The sequence below is a fragment of the Hippopotamus amphibius genome, chromosome 1 (assembly GCF_030028045.1).
Source record: "Hippopotamus amphibius kiboko isolate mHipAmp2 chromosome 1, mHipAmp2.hap2, whole genome shotgun sequence".
NCBI lineage: Eukaryota > Metazoa > Chordata > Mammalia > Artiodactyla > Hippopotamidae > Hippopotamus > Hippopotamus amphibius.
In genome coordinates, this window is record NC_080186.1 from 153,299,626 (window position 1) to 153,320,029 (window position 20,404).

The following is a 20,404-nucleotide window of genomic DNA, read 5'->3' on the forward strand; positions in this document are numbered from 1 at the left end:
GGATGGTGCACACATGGGTGGCTGCTTCTGCATCCCCAGGGAGCCAAGTCTGTCCTGGGGCCCAGGTGAGTTTCCTGGGGGGCCTTGGCCTGTGGCTTGGCAGAGGTGGTGGGTCCAGTGAAGGCTTAGGGATCTGCTGGGTTGGGGGAGCTACTCTTCCAAAGATGGGGACCTTCTGACTTCTCCTCCCTTCCTCACTTAGTATTTGTTATTCTGGCTTTGTGAAAATAGAGTGAAGCCTGGGAAGCATCTACTTTTCTGAAGAAAGCAGCTTTGAGCTTGCTTTAGGAGGAGGAGAGAGTGCTGCTTTTGGCTGCCACTCCCAGGGTGTGACTAAGCCCTTCCTTCCTTTCTTCCCAAGATTCCATAGTTCAGGAAGAAAGCTCAGGCAGTTAGTTCCTCTGGGGCCCAGGGGTGGTCATAAACTTGGCCTCAGTCACTCAACCCTATTTTTGTCAGGATTAATGTTACTGGACAAAAACAGGCAGTTTCCTGCCTCTTACCTGTTACAGTGTGATTTTTTTTTTTTTTTTTTTTGTATGTCAAATTGAGGTCACAGAGTTGCTCTAAGAATTGTCAAGTCATCTGAGACTTGACATAGGGTGACCAATCCTGTCGGTTTCACTGGGACCCAGGGCTTTTCCAGGATGCATTTAATGCTAAAACTGGGACAGTCCCAGGTAAACTGGGTTTGTTGGTCACCTTAATGTAAGCTCCTTGATCCTTTTCAGAGCAGGACCAAGGTGAGGCCCTGTGGTCTCGTGTATGGCATTTATCAGGATGAGCAGTGGCTTTGGGGGAGGAGTGTGTATTGGGGGAGGACTTGCTTGGGAGACAGAAGAGCATTACACCAAGAAATCGTTCCTAACCCTTGTTAGGGTTCTGTATGTTCCTGGAGTACTGCCCTGTTTCCTTGGAGGGGGAGCCCAGGAGAACCTCCAGCTGAGGCCTTCTACTCTCTGATAGATGACTTCCCCTGTAGTCTTGTGACCTGGGCTTGACAATGTGGAAGGCACTAGAGATTCCTAAAGCGAATCTAAAGCAGCCATGTTCTGCTTCCTCTGCTTGAAGTCTCAGCCTAGGCACCTTGGTACCTCCAGCAGGGAGAGGCTTCCAGACTAAAGCCACACTAGACTTTATAAGCAAACAAATGCCCTTGGCACAAAGGCATGATCTTCAGCTAGGAAACATTTTGCTTCTCCAGATTTCTAAGATGTATATACTTTTCAGAGCCTCCCCCTAAATCCTGTTGTCATTGCACCCCATGAGAGCAGACGTTGCATGGGGGCTGCAAGAACATGAAGGACCACTGGTCTGTAAGGCAGGGACCTGGGTTCTAGATCTGACTCAGTCTACTTCCTCTTAGGCAGGCATCCTCACAGTTAATCACCTGGCCTTTGAGGCCAGAGTGTCTGGATTTGATCTTGGTTCTTTGATTTGCCTTAAGCAATTTATTTAACCTTCCTGTGTTTCAGTTTCCTCACCTGTAGATTTTATGATATAATTATGCCTTCCTCATAGGGTTGCAGTGGGGATTAAGGCTACATGTGAAACAGTTAAAACAACCTGGCACACAGTTAATTAGGCACAATAAATAAAACAAGGCACATTAATCACACCTCTATGACCCTGGCATGTCATGCTCTCTGTCTAGGCCTCCCTTTGCTCACCTGTAAAATGAGGGAGTTGCAAACTCAGCCTGTGGAGGTATCTTAGGGAGCTCTGCTCCTGGTCCCTGACCCCCAGCTTCAGCTGAAGCAGCTCTGCTTCTGTTTGACATCCTGTTGTTCAACCCAAGATTTCATGTAGAAGAATACTGCAGCTCAGAACCAATCAACCAACCAACCAACCAACTAACCAACCAACCAACCAATATTGAAGAAAACATCCTCAAAGTTCTTACTATACTATCATTCAATTATCTTATTGTTTCACCAGATTTTTGTCATTGAATTGGTTGGCATCCTGGATTCACTTTTTCACCGAGAGTCAGCCTGATATTTATTTCTATTGAGGCTTTTCATGCCATCTCCCCAAACTGTTTTCTGTACTTGTCAGGGCATTTCCCTAGGGAGGGTGATATGGTGTTGTAGGTCTGAAGCCAGTTGTTATAAACATCCCCTTCTAGGCTCCCCCATTTATGCTAGAGAAATGGAACAAAGTATGAGACACACCCTAAAGTGACCCAATAGTGTGTGACTTTGGGCAAGTCTCTTACATTCTTCAAACCTCAGTTTTTCTGTCTGTAAAATGAATCTAATGATAGTAGCTATCACACGGAGCTTTAGTGAAGATTAAATCAGACAATTCATCTCATGGATTTAGCACAGCGTCTGGCTTCTGGTAACTCCTCAGTAATTGTGGGCTGTTTTATTGTTAGCCTAATAGGGACCACTCCCACATCCCTTCTTCCTATTCCTGACTCCACTAGTGTAGGAGTCTGTGCTCCTGTTTCTTTGGCCATTTCTGCCACTGTATCTGCCACTGTCTCTGTTTCAGTGGGAGTAAACAGCGAGGACCAATAATCTTCAGGGGTTAGGGAGGCAGGAAAGAAGAAGGCTTGATAGCGCTAAGTCCTGGAGAGCTGCCTGGCTGGTTTGCCATGGTGTGACACAATGACAAACGTTGTCCCTGACACCCCCCAGGGATGCTGCATTCTCACACATGGACTCCGCCTGCAGCATCTGTTTCCATGATGTTTCTTACTTACTCACATAAATCTCCTGATTGCACATGGGCAGGGGGTGGTTCTGGTAACTGTCATTATTTCTGACTTCTGGACCCCTGGAAATTCTTGCCACTGTTAAACTACAGTTGATCACTTAGGATCACAGAGCAAGTTGTGTCAAGATTTGCTGGTCTAAAAGCCTCTAGCACTGCCCCCTTATCTTTCAACACTATCCAGACTTACACCCTTAAAAAGAGGATGTGGGAGAGATACATTCGCCTACACTGATCACTGTTGTTTGTAACTTTCAACCTTTTTGGTAAATATGAATCATCAGTAATAATTATAGCAGATGGGGGGCATCAATGCTGACAATAGTAAATGATGCTCCACATTTGAGCTTTAAAAAACTTGTGAGATACTTTGATAATAAAAAATAATAAAAAAACTACTGAGAGAGAATATGAGAACAACGTGCAAATTTCTACTTTATGTCATATTAGCTTCAGAACTTCTTTTTTCTTTTACTTTTTGAAAAAATTAAAGGATTACAGATACAATTAGGGTTCCCTGGTAGTTCCTCCCAATCTCATTCCCCACTCTTCCTCTCCTGAATTAATCACATTCATGAATTCAGTGGTTTTGTGCTTTTATTACGTATTTACGTACTCATATCATTGCAAAGATTTTATTTTGACGATTTTTAAACTTAAAGTGATACCATTATGCAATCTGCTTTTTTTTTGCTCAACATTATGATCTACAATATATTCATATAGATAAATGTAGCTGTAATTCTAATTTGATATTTGTTCCAACAAGGACAATGTGGGTTTACATTATGAAAACTGCTGGTGGTATGCTTGTCAGGTCAAAGAAAAAAAATCTGGGTGGAGAAAAAAAGCATGCAGGGAAATGTTTACTGTTTAGTTTTCTTCTTAAAGTTGGGAGTGGTGGTGGATGGATGGGATCAAGGAGAGATTGAGAGAGGAGAAATGAGAATGAATTCTCATTCTCAGCAAGTTTCTGTGAGTGAAATATTTCCCAAGTTGGAGACCTTAGATCTCAGAGTTCAGAGGTTGGGTTTATGTAGGGGAACCAGCAAGGTCTGCACCCAATGATCTGGATGGCCTCTGACTCTGTTGCTGACTTGCTGTGTGACTCTGGTAAAATCACTACTTCTCTCTGGGGCCTTAGTTTCTCAACAGTAAAATTAGGAGTGGAACTCAATGATCTTTTGTTCCTTCAAATATTTGTTTTCTGTAATTATTGCCTCTCCTCATCTTTATCTCTCATATTGAAAATATCAAGATGCCTTCCCTTTTCTAACTTTAAAATACAGTGTCATTCACTTATTCTTTGGCTTCTCATTTGCCAAGATCACAGTCCACATTCTCACACTCACACCCAGGGATTGCCATACAGTTTTTCAGCTATCCTCCTTACTTCTCCTCCTTGCCTCTCCCTGTCCTTCCTGTGCTATCCCAGGTAGAATTTCCACTTTTGTTTTGCCATGCCTATGCTCAGGAATGTTTCAGAGGTCCATATTGCTTGCTATATCCATTCTAAATTCTGCTGCCTTCCTTAAAATGCTCTCTTTATCCTGACTCTATCAGATTCATCAATTTTAGCCCCATGATCACTCACCTCTCCAGTATGTCCTCTGTCATCTCATGTGCATGCAAAGTTCATTCACCCCAATCCTGCTGAGCTCTTCACCAGTAATCCTGCTTTTCTACCACCTACATAAATCTACCAACAAAATAAAGAGAAAGCCATAGATGGGGGGAAACTATTTGTAAACCACATACCTGATACTTGTATCCAGAATACTTTAAAAAATCTTATAACTCAGTAATGAGCAGGTAAACAACCCAATTAAAATGTACAGACACTTTCATTCCAAAAATATAGGGATGGAAAATAAGCACATGAAAAAATATCCAGCATCATTAGCTATTAGGCAAGTATAAATGAAAACAATGAGATAAAACTGAACACATGTTAGAATGGCTACAGTTAAGAAGACTGATACTATCAAGCACTGATGTGGATGTGGAGCCACAGGAATTTTCACACATTGTTGATGGGAATGCAAAATGGTACTGCCACTTTGGAAAGCAGTTTGGCAGTTTTTAAGTATATCTCAGTGTTTTTTGAATTGAGTGTTAGTAATTTTCTCTGACCAATAATAATAATAAAAATAAAACTAGCTTCCAGAAAGCTTCCATATATGAATCAATATGAGTTTTTTTCTTCCATTTATGAATCAATATGAATTTTTAATGTCTTTTGTGTGTGTGTGTATCTATCGTAGATTTTTGGTTTATGGTTATCATGAGGTATTTACATACATGAGGCATATATATACACACACACACACACACACACACACACATATATATTTGCTTTCCCAGGTTCAAAACATTTCAGCTATTATGTCTCCAAATATGTTCCCTGCCCTCTTCTCTCTCCCTCCTCTCCTTCTGGGACGCCTTTAATGTGAATGCTAGTATGCTTGATGTTGTCCTAGAGGTATCTTAAACTGTCTTCCTTTCTTTTCATTCTTTTTTGTTCGTTTGTTTTCAGTCTGAGTGATTTCTACTACTCTGCCTTCCAGCTCACTGATCTGTTCCTGTGTCATCTAATCCACTGTTGATTCCTTCTAGTGTATTTTTAATATGTTATTATATTCTTCGTTTCTGTTTGGTTCTTTATTTTTATTTTTTTTTGGGGGGGTCTTTATATTTTCTAACCCTTTGTTAAAAACTTCTAACTTCTCACTCTGTTCAGCCAATCTTCTCCTGAGTTCTATCTCCACTTCACTTATTTCTTCTGGGGTTTTATCTTGTTCCTCCATTTGGAATGTATTTCTCTGTTGCCTCATTTTGCCTAATTTGGTTTTTTTAAGAATTAAATTCTATGCATTTGGTAGGTTGATTACATTTCCCAACCTTGGAGTAGTGGCTTTTTGTAGGAGATGTGTTTCAGAGCTGGTGTCAGCCTGCTAGATAGTGGGGCCAGGGCCTGGAGGGTCCCAGTGCTGGTGCTGACCTGCTGGTGGATGAAGCCAGATTCCAGGGCAGCTGTCTGAGGGGCCCAAGTTGTCCCAGAGCTAGTGTTGGCCTGCTAATGGGCAGGGCAGGGGCCCATGGGGTCCTGGGCCTGGTGCTGACCTGCTAGTGGGTGGGCTGGGTCCTAACATGGCAGACTGCAGGGCTGTAGTGGTCCTGTGGCTGGTGTCTGCCAGATGGTGGGTAGGGTCAGAGCCCAGGGGATCCCAGGACTGGTAACTGCCCATGGGTTGGTAAGGCTGGGTCCTGGGGCTAGTGCTGGCCCACTGGTGGGCAGAGCTAGGTCCTGAGGTCTCTGGCTAGAGGGCTCAGCGATCCTGGAGCTTGTGTCAGCCTTACGGTAGACAGAGGTCCTGGGGTGGCTGTGAGCTCAGAGGATCTTAAGGCAGCCAGCCTGCCAGTGGGTGGGGCTGTGTCCTTGCCTGGCTTGTTGCATGGCCTGAGACATCCCAGTACTGATACTGACAGGCTGATGGGGGGCCAGGTCCAGCACTAATAAGCTAGAGGGAGGATTCCAAAATGGTGCTTGCCAGTACCAGTGTCCTCATGATAGAACAAGATCTCAAAAATGGCTGTCGCCAGTGTCCATGTCCCCATGGTGAGTTCCAGTTGCCTCCTACTTCTCCAGGAGGCTCTTCAAGATAAGCAGGTAGGTCTGGCCCAGGCTCCTTTCAAGTGGTAGCTTCTTTCCTGGGTCCCAGAGAATGTGAGATTTTGTGTGTGCCCTTTAAGAGTGGAGTCTATTTCTTTCAGCCCTCCGGGGCTCCTGAAAATAAGCCCCACTGGCCTTCAAAGCCAAATGTTCTTGGGGTTTGCTTTCTGGTGCAAGAACAATAGGCTGGGGAGTCCAATGTGAGCTTGGACCCCTTACTCCTTGGGGAGAACCTCTGCAATTGCAATTATCCTCCTGTTTGTGGGTTGGCCTCCTTGGAGTATGAGACTTGATGAGATCATGCCTATGCTCCTCCTACCTGTTTTGTTGTGTCTTGTTTCTTCTTTATATCTTTAGTTGTAGAAGTTTTTTCTGCCAGCCTTCCGGTCTTTCTCATCAATAGTTGCTCTGTAAATAGTTGTAATTGTGGCATGCCTTCGGGAGGAGGTGAGCTCAGGGTCTTCCTACTCCACCATCTTGGCCACTCCCTGATATGATAGTTTCTTGTTGTGGTCTCTGGTACTTTTTCAAGACCCAGCTCAAGTCTTCAAATATTTCATGTTGAAATATAATTCCATGTGTAAAAGAGCTCTGTAAACTGTAAATCCTTGTGCAGCTATTAACTGTTCTTCCTCTATAGAGTTCACTCTGATTTTCCAGATTCCTTATTGTTTCTCAAGGAGCTGTCTTCGGGATCATGGGTCCCAAGACATTTGGTAAATTAGCTCTTTCTACTCCAGAGATTCTCACACTATAGAGAATATCAGAAATCCTCAAGGTGCTAGGTAAAAATACATGTCTCTAGACTCTACCCTTAGATATTCTCAGGGGAGTAAGTCAGAAGGGCTCCAGGAATATTTTAGTATTCATCTTTTTATTGAAATTCATCATTCATACAGAATTGTGCATGAAATTATATGTACACAGCTGGTGAATTTTCACAAGGTGAATATATCCATCTATGCTGTTTCCTGTGGCTGCAATTCATTTCTTCTCATTGGTATATTGTATTTAATTGTATATGTCATCATTTACTTATCTACTCTAGTGTAGATGGACATTTGAGTTGTTGCCAGGTTTGGGCTGTTATGAATTACTACTGCTCTGAGTAATTTAGTAGATATATTCTTGTGACCACATGTATGTATTATTTGGGATAACAGTAGAGTGGAATTGCTGAATCTTATGTATATGTACATATGCATATGTTCAGCTTGAAGTGATACTGTCAAACAGTTTTCCAAAGTGAAAATTTTCAAAATTTATTCTCACACTTGCAGTATATGGGAGTTCTAGTTGCTGTGTATCCTTACAAACACTTGTTTTTACCTGTTTTTTCATTTTTGCCAGTCTGTGTGGAGGTGTTCCATTGTGGTTTTAATTTTCATTTCCTTGAGGAGCTTGAGAAAATTTTCATAAATCTATTGGCTGTTTGGACATTATCTTTGGTGAAATGCCTATTAAAAGCTTTTACCTATTTTTCTAGTGGGTTACCCACATGTTTCTTAAATATTTTTTAGCATTCTTTATATATTCTGAATTTAATTCTTTGACAAATATACATATTGTCTATAGTTTCTTCTGTTGTCACCTTTTTCACTCTCTTAATTACATCTTTTGACTAAGAGAAGTTCTTACTTTTAATGTACAATAAGTCCCCTGCATACAAATGAGTTCCATTCCAAGAGTGTGTTTGTAAGTCTAATTTGTTTGTAAATCTGACAAAGTTAGCCTAGGTACCCAACTAACACAATCAGCTATATAGCACTATACTGTAATAGGTTTATAATACTTCTCACACAAATAATACATAAAAAACAAACACACACACAAAAAAACCCATTTTTAATCTTACAATATAGTACCTTGAAAAGTATAGTAGTACAGTACAACAGCTGGAATATAGGGGTTGGGATCCAGTGAACAGGCAAGAAGAGTTATTGACTGGAGGAGGGAGAGGAGGTGGGAGATGGTACAGCTAAAGGATCATCAGCAATAGGAGATGGAGGGTGAGGTGCAATTTCACTCATGCCTGATGTTGATGGCACAGGTTCTGCTTCCTTGCTGGATTCAATTCTATCTAGCCTCTTGAAAAAAATGATCCAGTGATGTCTGGGTAGTAGCTCTTTTTTTCTCATCATAGATGACACTGTAGCACTGGATTGCATGCAGCTGCTGCAACCTTTGTGTACCATTCTATGCTTGCATCCTGTGCCTCCAGAAACTAACACTGCCGCCTCAAATAAAGAAAATCCCCTTGCCATTGCCTGCATTGTGAATCTCTTCTGTTCTTCAGTTACTTCTTCTTCCTCTTGCCTCTCTTTGTACTTTCTCTGGGCATGTTCGCATCTTTGAAAGTTCGTAACTTAAAGGTTTGTATGTAGGGCACACGGTATTCCAATTTATGCATTATTTCTTTTGTGGGTAGTACTTTTTCCATTCTATTTAGGAAATTGCTGGCTACCCCAAGCCATGCAGATGCTCTTCTATATTTTACTCCAAGTTTTTTTTGGTTCAGGTATCTTTTAAAAAGCAAGCACCTAAATAATAATGATGCAGAATATCCACAGATCACATTCTGAAAAACTGAGATTTTCTGTTCTAAACCTCACATGTACTTTAAGAACTGTGTACCCTGCCCTCTCCCCCAAACCAGGGTCACCATTCTGAACTTCCTTCTTCAAGGTAGGCTCATGCCACAGGCCCTCATGGTTTTCAGGCCACTGTCTCTTCTCATGGAGTCTTACAACAGGGACACACTCACAAAGTTTGCCAGGGCTGGGTGTAAATAAGTGAGCTGGCAGTTTGGGGACCATGAAAGCCAGAGAACAAATACCCCATAGAGGTGGCAGCAACCACTCAGTCCCAGTTGACTGTTGCCAGGTGAGAACGAGGGCCCCAGACTATAGTTCTTCCACTTTTCAAAGCAAAGCCAATCATCTGGGTTATGTAAAACATCCTGATTTCTAAATGAGGTAGAGCAGTTTAAACCTTAAAAATTCACTGTGTGGGGGAAAGAAAGGAAAAAAGAAAAATGTTTGGGGTTTGCCGTGCCCTATGGCCTCTGGGAAAACAGTTTTCAAACTCTGTTAGGAAAGCAGGCTGCCACTCCAAGTGTGATCCTGGGACCAGCAGGATCGTCACCTGGGAGCACATTAGAAAAGAACCTCAAGCTTTCATCTACTGAGGTATTTTACCAATAGCCTCAGGTGATTCATACACTCATTAAACTCTGAAAACTTTACGTAGATGTATGGTTCTTAACACTGGCTCAACTCAGAATCATTTGGAGAACTTAAGAATAATACCTGTATCGAGGTGGTGATGTCACGCTCTTCCCAGCCAGGCCTTAGCTACGCCTGACGAGGGACGGATATTCACGGCTAACTGGACGGCTCTGCTCCTCCTGCCCGGGCTCCTTCCCTCTCCTCCCCGCCTGCTGGTGGCGTGTGAAGGGAAAGGGTGCGGAATCCCGCCCACCCTCAGTCTCCTGCCAGCTGCCTCACGGGGCCGGCTGGACCGGGTCCTCTCACATAGCAGACACTCTCGCCTGGTCTTCTCGCAGGGTCTCGCGAGGCGTCCCACGGCTCCCCGCGCGCCCCCCTCAGTGCACGAGCGTCGCACCCGCCCCCTGCGGTGTCCCGGGAGCGCTCCAGGCCGTCCCTCGGGTGGCATCGCCTCCCGATCCCAGCGAGCCCCTCGGGTCCCCCCTCTGTGGCGGTGCATCCCGGGAGCAGCTCTCGGGGCGGGGCGAGGGGCGTCGAGACGGTAAGAGAGGCACCCCTGTCTCCCACGTGGGGGCAGGTGCCTCGTGGTGGTCGTTCTCGTACGTGCGGGGGGGACTGACTTGGCCGTGTGTTCCCCCTTCGCCGGTTGCACACGGGCCTGTGAGCGATTGTGGCGGGCCGGGTGATGCGAAGCGGGGGCCTCTACCACACATTTCAGGCAGAGCCCCCTTGCGAGGCAAACGCAGGGGCCTGAGGCCTCGCCGGCTTTTCCCGCCCCTGACCGCGCACGCTTAGGTGGCCCGGTGCTTACCCAACCACAGACCCCCTCCCCCCACCAGCCTAGAACTGGCACCTCCCGAAGCGCCCTCGTGGGCCGGACGGGGAGACGATGGGTGGGGGACTGCGGAAGACGCGCCGTAGGTGAGAAAGCCTTCTCTCGCGATCCGAGAGGGAGCCTTAGGCTTCCGGAACCCCCTACCATCACCGCCAACGGGCCAAAGCGCACAGTAGCCACCGCTGCGACTGAGCAGCGTGCAGGCAAAACCCTTCACTTTCCAGTGGGAGGGTGGGCTGGCCCTGAGTGGGGCCAAACGCTCCTCTTCGTTGCGGCGGGGGGGGGGGGGGGGGGAGAAAAAAAGGAAAATACTTGTGACTGGGCAGCCCTATGAACGATGTAAATCAGCATTTCTAGAGATGAGGCCTAGGCACTGATGCTTTTCAGAAGCATCCTGGGTGATGTGCACAGGCAGCCAGGGCTGAGAAGCGCTAATTTAGATCAAGCCCTCACTTATGACTAGGAAATGTGAAATTCAAAACATGAACAGATGATATACCTTGACCAGTGTCATTTAACTAATGTATGGGAGAATCTGATTTGTGCAAACTCATATCTCATGATTCCCAAGCCAGAGCCTTTTTGCTGCAGTTGCTTTTGGCTCCTGGGAGCAGAACTACAAAATGATCCTGGTAGACTGTAGCTCATTACTGTCAGCTTTCCTGCTGAGCTGCCTAACTTTCAGCACTGACCCCTAACAAGATTTGCTAGTTGAAGAGCTGTGAGCTAATGGGCCTCTCCTTCAGCCCATTCAGGCCAAAATCCATTTCATTCCTTGTTCATTACCCAAAAATGTGCTAACTGTTCCTGCTATGAAGAAATGGAAGATCCTCAGCTTGGGCCTCAAAATCCCACTGTATAGGCATGGAAGAAGGCAAAGACTTCTGGCAGTTCTCTTGTATTTTGAGGGTACCATGAATGAGGCCCATATTCTATATCAGTAATTGTGAATTTCTCTTCTGTTCTTTTTTATCTACTGCTTTATGCTTTATAGCTGCACTCTTCTCTTTTCAACCCCATGCTATCAAAATAGCCTCCTCGTTAACCCTAGTCTGTGCTGTGATTTTCTTTCCTCTGTATTTGACTCCAATTTTACAGCTGCAAAGACAGGAATTTTAGAGAGCTGGGGAGGAAAGAGGTCCCACACAGTACTCTATATAGTGGGCAGACAGAAGGGCAGTCTGGGGACAATATCATCCATTTCAGGGCCAATACAACCATGCCCCAGCCACCTCCCTCACTTGCTCTGTTCCAGCATTTCCATTATCCACCTGGCTGTAGTCAGATCTATAATGATCGGCATATGTTGAGCATCTTCAGTATAAGCCATGGGACTCTGACCTGTAGGTGGGAAATTTGTTTGTTTGTTTTAATAAAGTGGGGATACCCAGGCTTCTGTGGGATTGAGACAGCATGCTTTAGTTGAATACTAAATAATTATAAGACAATGGTGATAACAATTAGAATTCTTCTAGGCCACCAGCCCTGGAGAGAAAAATGATCACTTGATAAAAACTTGCAATCCTTGCTTATGGCTTTCTTACACTCTCACAAATGATCTTTCATTTGATCTCCTCCAGGTAAAGAAACTTCTTCCAAGGATCCAACCGTATCCAGTGAATTTATATCCTCACCTGAAAACAAGGGAAAATGTTTCCTGCCACAGAATATGACTCCAGGTATCTAAACCCCAAAGACAAAACCTATCTAAAAAATATTTTCCATGTAGAATATTACAGTAATCCCCTTATCAGTTCCATCTGTAGGTTCCCTCCCTTTGATTCTTTCCAGGCACCACCATCAAATACATCTTTGTAAGCGTGACCTTGACTATGATATTCACTTGCTCACAAATCTTCCAGTGCTCTCTATTGCCTATAAGATTAAGCTAAACTGTCTCAAGCTGACACTCAAAGCTCGTCACAATCTGGTACATATAAGGAGTTCCATACATATTTGCTATATTAAATGAAGTATATCATCAAATAGATTTTAAGATCCTGCAGGGCGGGGGTAATTTTTTGAATAAGTATTCTACATAGTACCTAAAAGAGTTTTTTGTACATAATTGGTGCTCAGAAAATGTTTGGTAAATAAATACATGAATAATTGAATAAGTCCATGGAGGTCATGTTTGTATTCTGTATACTACCAAAAGCAGTACCTTAAACAGAGTTGGTTAAATCAATAAATGAATAAAGGGTTGAGTATATGGGGTGAGATTGGCTGAGCAGAAGGGTGTCTGTCTGAATCTTTCAGAAGAACAAAAAGATTTTGAAATTAAAGTGGAAAAAATCTTTCCCAATATATATCTTTCACAATGTTCCCCTTAAGAGACTTCAGTGAAGCTGGCAAAGAAAGAACCATCCTCAGAGAGAGAGCTACACCTGGGCTGAACCTTGTACTGGAAACTCTGAGGATAAACCTGTAGAAGATATAGTTTCTGTTATCCAGTAAACAGGGACCACTTTTGAGGGCAAATCACATGCCAAGCACATGCTAAGTCATCCCTTCATCTACTTCTCATCCCCACATGCTAACCTCTAGGAGGTGGCACCACTCTCTGCATTTCAAAGGTGGCAAACAGAGACTCAGGGAGGGAGGTGACTTCCCCATTGCCACACAGTTAATACGTGATGAGAAAGGGATTCAATCCCTGGTCTTTGTTTGTAACCATGATGTTCTGTTTCCTCCCAAACATGTACTTCTCACCAGCATATAAAATCAAGATTTGTGAAAAAAGATTTGCATTATGAATGCTTTGAAGAATATGCATTATGTAAACAGATAGTGGATAATGTCATGTCAGATTCTTTCTTTTCCCAATTTCAAATTTTGTCAAACTTCTTGGCTGACAATGAGCAAAACCTTTCCCTCTGTTTTTTGCTGTTGTGTCAGTCTGCTTATCTGTCTGTCAGCTTGGGCCATCCCTGAAAAAGCTGACTCACCCACCATCTGTTGTCTCATGAACACAATGGAGTCAGCATTTTGTCTTAGTGCATGAAGGCAAGTGAACGAAGGGTACATGTAGGTGAAACTTAACCACCTGATCCTGAACTTGTCCATCTTTCAGCATTTTGTGTCATGATGCTGTTTTCAGGAAGGTCATAGTGTGGGAAGGGGAGACTCAGCTCCAACTCCCAACTTCTTCTTTATGAGGAAGAGTTGCAGACAGAATCAATCAGATACATTATCATGATTAAACCACAGGTTTTCAGAAGGGTTAAAAAAATGACAAAATGCACTTCACACTAAAGCTAGAGTGAACTTGATTTATTCCCCTGTCCACAGAGGGCACTGTAGGATCCCACAGTGGCTCAGAGGTGCTGCTCTGAGTATCAGCTCTCACTGGTTGAGATCCAAAAGCAGTTTGCATATTTAAATCAATGTCTTTTGAGTTCCATAACCATGGATTCAAGTGAATGGCAAGGAGATTCACAGTGAAGGGGCTGTCATTTATCAGGAGCCTTTCTGGAGGAGATTCTGGAGGGGAGTTTGGATCAGGCTATGAAAAGACAGGAGGTTTGATGAAAAGGAATCAGGATCAGTTAGCATCAAGGTTAATTATAGTGTAACAAGGTGAGGGCAGAGAGCAGTAACTGCTAGAGTACTGGGATTGGGGTGGGGGTTTGCAAGGGGCAACAGCTAATGTTTAATGTGGTTATTGAACATTTAGTATGTACCCAGCACTGAACAAAATGCTTTATGCACATAATCTCATTTAGTTAGCCTCTTAAAAACCCTGTGGGATAGTACTCTAAAGGCCATTTTGCTAATGAGAAAACTCAAGCGTAGAGAGGTAATTAACTCCTTAGAGAGGTGCAGTTACCAAAAGCAGAGCCAAGCCTTGAGCCCAAGTCTGTGTGACTCCTCCTCCCTGGGCTTTACCTCCTCCTAGAGATCAGTGTTCAGTGAGGCCTTCAGACGGACATTGGACCGGGGCTGCCGAAGATGGAGGGCTTGCATGAGATTAGAACACAGGCCAGGGCAAAACAGAGTGGAACAAATGTCCACCTGGAGCTCTCATTGATGTCAGGTCAGTTGGGCATGTTGTATCAGAGCTGGCCTGCAGCCGCAGCATTTCCAGGACTTCCAGGTTAAAGAGGGGCTTTTTAAAGATAGAAGTTCAGGCTGCCTGTGTACTCAGGCCAGCATGACAGGGGCCGTCTCTAATATGCTCAGGAATTTGCAAAAGGCCTGGCAGGTTAGGGCTAGAAGACAGACCTCTGTGCTTATCCAGTTGATGCCTTCAAGGTTCATTGTGTTTGATAATTATTAATGGGATTGCTACTTATTGTCTAAAGAAGACACATGGCAAGGTGCAATTAGAAGTTGAACCTCATTCTGTCTCTTTACCCTATTAACATTTTTTCTTAATTCATAGCACTTTTCTCCTGAAATTACTGTGCTCACAAAATTGGTTACTTGCCAAGAATATAAGCTCCATGAGGACAGGACCATGTCTATTTTGTTTCCCGCTATATTCCAGCACCTAAAACAGCCTGTGTTCACAATATTGGTTTAATGAATGTGCATTTTGAAGATATTAAAGATAGACTCTAATATATTAACCATTTACCCTGACTAACAGCAGATGCATTATGAGAAAGAAGCAGGTTAGAGGAGATACATGTGTGTATGTATAATTCGTAAAGTCTGTAATATCTATTACATATGATAAATTTGACATATAAATACACTTCCAAAAATATGGATAAATTAGTATTCTTTGGAAACTTTTACAAATCATCCACAGGAGCAAATATATGTTCTAGCTGGTTCTGTGTGGCACTGTTCCCTCAGTGCCAGGCAGAGTAGGAATATACCCTGTACAAACAGAAATAACTAACCCAGCTGCAGCAACTCCTGCGATTCCAGAATATTCTGGGCTTCAGCATTTTTTTTTTTCTGGGGGAGGAAAGTTCAAAGAATGTGCTCAGAGAATTGTTAAGATCATATGTAATCTCTAATTAATGAAAACACCAATTTATGGGTTGGGTATGGGAAACACTGTGGGTTATCTATTTCTTTCTTCCCTATTGCTGCATTTCCATCCTGATTTTTCTCACTGTTCTCTTTAAGATCTGACGCTCTCCTTCAGTGTGAAGAGCCGCTCCAGGAAGTGTGTAAATGGCCCCTTGCAGGAAGCAGTCAGGAGGCGGCTCTGGGCGCTGGAGAATGAGGACCAGGAGGTGCGTGCATTGTTTAAGGTGAGCTTTGCTGAGCAGTGCAACCTTGTGTCCGCCTTGTGTCCGTCCACTCCAGACTCCCCAACACCTACGACAGCTCTGGGAACAAAGTCGGCCCTCAGGAAAACATCTGACTGAATGAATGAATGAAATCATATGTACACATTCTCTGCTTAGCAGGAATAGGTCAACCCTTGGATTCAGAGTCAGAGAAAACTTCATTTTAAATCTGCCACTATTAATTTTTTGACCTTCAGCAGGTTATTTAACCTCTGTAGAATGGGAATTGTTATAATACCTACCTCTTAAAGTATACTTTTTTAAAAATGTGGTGAGTTTGACTTTTTAAAATTTGATAAAATATACAAAACATTTTTAGTTTTAATAATTTTTACTGTAAAAGTCAGTAATATTAAATGCATTTACATTATTGTGCAACTATCAGCACTATCCATTCCAGAATTTCTCATCACCCCAAACTAAAACACTGTACCCACTAAACAATAACTCCCCTCTATTCCCGTCCCTCAGCCACTGGTAACCACTAAGTGTAGTTTTTTTTTAAGTACCAAAATTGCCAATCAAAAATTAATAACTATAGGGACTCCCCTGGTGACACAGTGGTTAAGAATCCGCTTGCCAACACAGGGAACATGGTTCGATCCCTGGCCTGGGAAGATACCACATGCCATGGAGAAACTAAGCCCTAAGCCCATGGGCCACAACTACTGAAGCCCGTGTGCCTAGAGCCTGTGCTCCTCAACAAGAGAAGCCACTGCAATAAGAAGCCCGCATACTGCAACAGGGTAGCCCCTGCTTGCCACAACTAGAGAAAGCCCATGCAGAGCAACAAAGACCCAATGCAGCCAAAAATAAATAAATAATCTTTAAAAAAATTAATAACTATAGATATTAGAATGAGAGGAGGAAAAGGCAATAAAATAAACCAACTTCTCATCTTTCATAGTAGGTAGATAATATCTTCAAGTACTAAACCAAGGAAGAAAGGTATGATTAAATTATTTGTACTTTAGGAGGTACTTACTAGGAGGACTAAAGTCAGAAATGGTTAAAAGTTGCTGCAGCTAGAGGTGGGGGAAAGAGAACATTGCTTTACATAATAAAATAGTATGTCCTAGTTATTTTATAGTCTCTGTATGAATTTGATACAAATTAAAAGGATAAACATACTCTATTAATCTGTCATGTAACGAAAAAGATAGCATTTGGTTTGTTGGGAGGAGTATATGAGATAGTATTTGTAGAGAGCCTGGTGTTGTGCTTGGGTGGTGGGATGTGCTCCAGAAATAGTAGATATGTTATAAATAACAGAGTGGTTTTGGTTTTAGATCTCCAGAATTCAGGAACTTGGAGGCACTAGCTACTAACGGGCACCGTAAAGTTTCTTTTAATTTGAGTTGCTTTTGACATGGGCAAGAGCCGGGTTTGGTTGTGTAAACTGGCCTGCTGGGCTGAGTCTTGAGAGGGCAGGCTTGTGGACCAAAGCTAAGGCCTGGTGTCAGTTGAATCTGGGATTCAGTTTGGATGTCACAGCCCCCTTGATTTACCTTGTCTGAGCCCTGGGATCCTTGAGTGTAAAACAGGGATAATGTGGTTTTTCTATTAAATGTGAGATGCCTTTTGATTATAAACACATTATTTTAAGAAAGAAAATAAATGTTGCCAGTTATTTATGATGCCATGCTTCCTCTTCTTTTATTTCAGTAATGGTGAAATGTGATAAAAGTGCATCTTAGAATGAGTTAATGCGTATCATTATACTCTTTTCATGGGGTTATTGTACACGTTAAATGAGACATTGCTCATCAAACTCTTGCTGAAGTGCCTGGCATGTGGTAAATTCCTTGTAAATCAATTTTTACTTAGGACCCTCTTCGCTGACTACCAGGAGCTATATCCTCCAAGGACCCGGCTCCTCCTGGGACCTGGTATGGGAGAACCCCCAAAGTTCTGACTTTGCTTCAATAGGGGCGCTTCCTTGGATCCTTCTATCCATTTTTTTCTTCAAGTTTCCCTCAGAACAGGTTTTCAGGGGTTGATATTTGATGGTAGGACCTGGCCTGGAGGGAGAGGGATGTTCTGATCATCACTTGTTATAGTCAAGTCCAGATGCTTAGATAAGCAGAGGAGAAAGATTTTAGGGGAAAACCAAGTCTAGGCAGTGATTCTGGTCTTTTTATTCAGGTATTTTAAAAAAAGAGGGGGTAGTGTTACACATCTCTTTTTGCTCTGCTTGTGAGTATGTAAATTGGTACAGCCTTTCTGGAGGGTATTTTGGCTCTTGCATTTTAGGGTTGAAAATGTGCATTCCCAGTTACACTTCTTGGAATTACTTGTGCCAAAACAGTCAAGGGTTCATACAAAGATTTAGATGTGGGCTGTTTATCACAGTACTGTTTAGGATGTTAAAAAATTAAAAAACTCAAATGTCTAGCCATAAGAAAACATTAAGAATTAATTATGTTAATGTGACAATGGCATATGTAACCATTGAAAGTAATGCAGATTATTTAATGACATAGGAGATGGCTCACAAAGCATTGTTTAGTGACAGACAATTACAAAACAACTTAGTAATGTGATTCTTTTTCTTAAAATTTATTTATTTATTTAATTTGTTTATTGGCTGCTTTGGGTCTTCGTTGCTGCACACGGGCTTTCTCTAGTTGTGGCAAGCAGAAGCTACTCTTAATTGTGGTGCATGGGCTCCTTATTGCAGTGGCTTTTCTTGTTGTGGAGCACGGGCTCTAGAGCGCAGGCTCAATGGTTGTGGCACATGGGCTTAGTTGCTTCACGGCATGTGGGATCTTCCCAGAGCAGGGCTCAAACCCGGGTCCTCTGCATAGGCAGGCAGATTCTTAACCACTGCGCCACCTAGGAAGTCCCTGTGATTCTATTTATATAAAAATAGTTACATAGAAACTTATATACAAGAAAAAAAGATTCAAAGTTAATACACAAAGTTAACATTGATGATCTCTAGGAGGAGGGATTATGGATACTTTTTATTTTTGTGTGGTTTGGGTTTTCTGTTTGCTATCTTCTTAAAAATAATTATTAAACATAGATTCACAATCAGGTTTGCTTCTGTGATTCATTCTCCACCTTCTCACACATCCTTTTTTTTTTTTTTTTAAACACAGAAGATAACATTCTCTGCACCCCGTTCTATACTCTGGTTTGTTTTTTTTGCTGCTTTTGTTTCATTCAGCAGTGTATATTTGGAGCCTGTATCAGTACATAAAGAGCTTCTTTATTCTTTTTATGGATGCATAATACCATAATATTCCACTGTATGGATGAACTGTAATTCATTTTAACCAATCTCCTATTGATGAACATTTAGGTTATGTCCCTGTTTTTTCTTTTTTGGTGATGTTAAAAATCTATGCCAGAATGGTGAAAGTAGTCAAAAGGTACAAACTTCCAGTTATAGGTAAGTCCTGGGGATGTAACGGACAGCATGGTGGCTATCGTTAACAACACTATATTGTATATTTGAAAGTTGCTAAGAGAGTAGATCTTATAAGTTCTCATCACAAGAAAAAAAGAATCTAATTATGTGAAGTGGTGGATGTTAACTAAACTTATTGTGGCCATCACTTTGCAATATATACACATGTTAAATCATTGTGTTGTGCAGTAAAAATTAATACAATGTTATATGTCAATTATATCTCAAAAAAAAGAAGTTCATACACAGCATGTTGTATATATGTGAGCTTGTTCACAGGGCACTTCTGTCATCCTAAGCTGACTCACTGTTCTTTATACTCAGGACCTCTCAGCCAGGTTGGTGGGTGTCCAGTCCCAGAAAGCCCAGTTCCTTCTTACCTTCAAGACCATGGAGGAAATCTGGAAGTTCTCCACCTACCTGAACTTAGGTATGACATGGAACAGGCAGATAAGGAGCACCTGCTTCTCAGTTTAGCCAATTTGTAGAGCTTGACATTAAGGAATTGATCTGGCTCTGATAATTAAAAGAGGTAGAGTCTAATATGGATGGTTAATCTTTGAAATATCACAAACTGCCTGGAACTAAATCTAAAGCAAATAAAGCTGTGAAATGTCACATGCAGCATTTCTTTGTTTCAGGGAGAGACTATTAGATAATCAGTTAAAACTGGCAAACAGTTATTGATCATTTACTAGATTCAAAGTAGAGAGATTCGCAATTGATGGTTAAAAAAAAAAGAAAGAAACCAGCCTCAAGTAGGATCTAAGTAGCTGTTCAAAATAGTAAAGTTCCAGATCCATGTTCCATGTTTTTGGAAAAATCAAAGAAAGATATCGGGGACTTATCTGCTAAAGGGACCTCAGTATGCAGGGTTTTCTAGAAGGTAAAGAAGGATATTGGAGCACAGCACCAGTACTGATGTGGTGGGAAATAGTTTACCTACTCTCTCCATGGAGAATAACTCATGATAGGGAAGTTACAATTGCAAAGCAAAACCAAGCAAAGCAAGAGGAGGCCACTTGAATTGATGCATGTTTTACATCTCTTAGAAAATACTGGGCTCCATGCAGACTTCCACAGGAAGCGATTTTGTGTAGGGGTGGAGGGTCAAGATAGCTCTAGGCTAGAAGGTATATAAGTTCTCCTCTTGTAGTCATGGTGTGTTTTTGCTCTCCATTCCACAAATCTTCTGTGACCATTAGAGATCCTTGTTATACAAAGTGTGCTCCATGGACCAGTAGCATCTGCATCACATGGGGCTTATTAGAAAAATGGAATTCT

The 20,404-nt window shown here is 42.4% G+C and overlaps 1 protein-coding gene across 1 annotated transcript in view; it reads left to right on the forward strand.

The window, feature by feature from the left end:
* Positions 1-20,404, forward strand: part of SH3TC2 (SH3 domain and tetratricopeptide repeats 2) — a 66,796-nt gene continuing 46,392 nt past the window's right edge. Inside the window, exons 1-4 of the mRNA XM_057731620.1 lie at positions 1-65; positions 12,037-12,135; positions 15,539-15,648; positions 19,445-19,550. Of these exons, the coding sequence (XP_057587603.1) occupies positions 14-65; positions 12,037-12,135; positions 15,539-15,648; positions 19,445-19,550 (367 nt within the window). The 5' untranslated portion in view covers positions 1-13. The remainder of the gene's footprint in view (positions 66-12,036; positions 12,136-15,538; positions 15,649-19,444; positions 19,551-20,404) is intronic.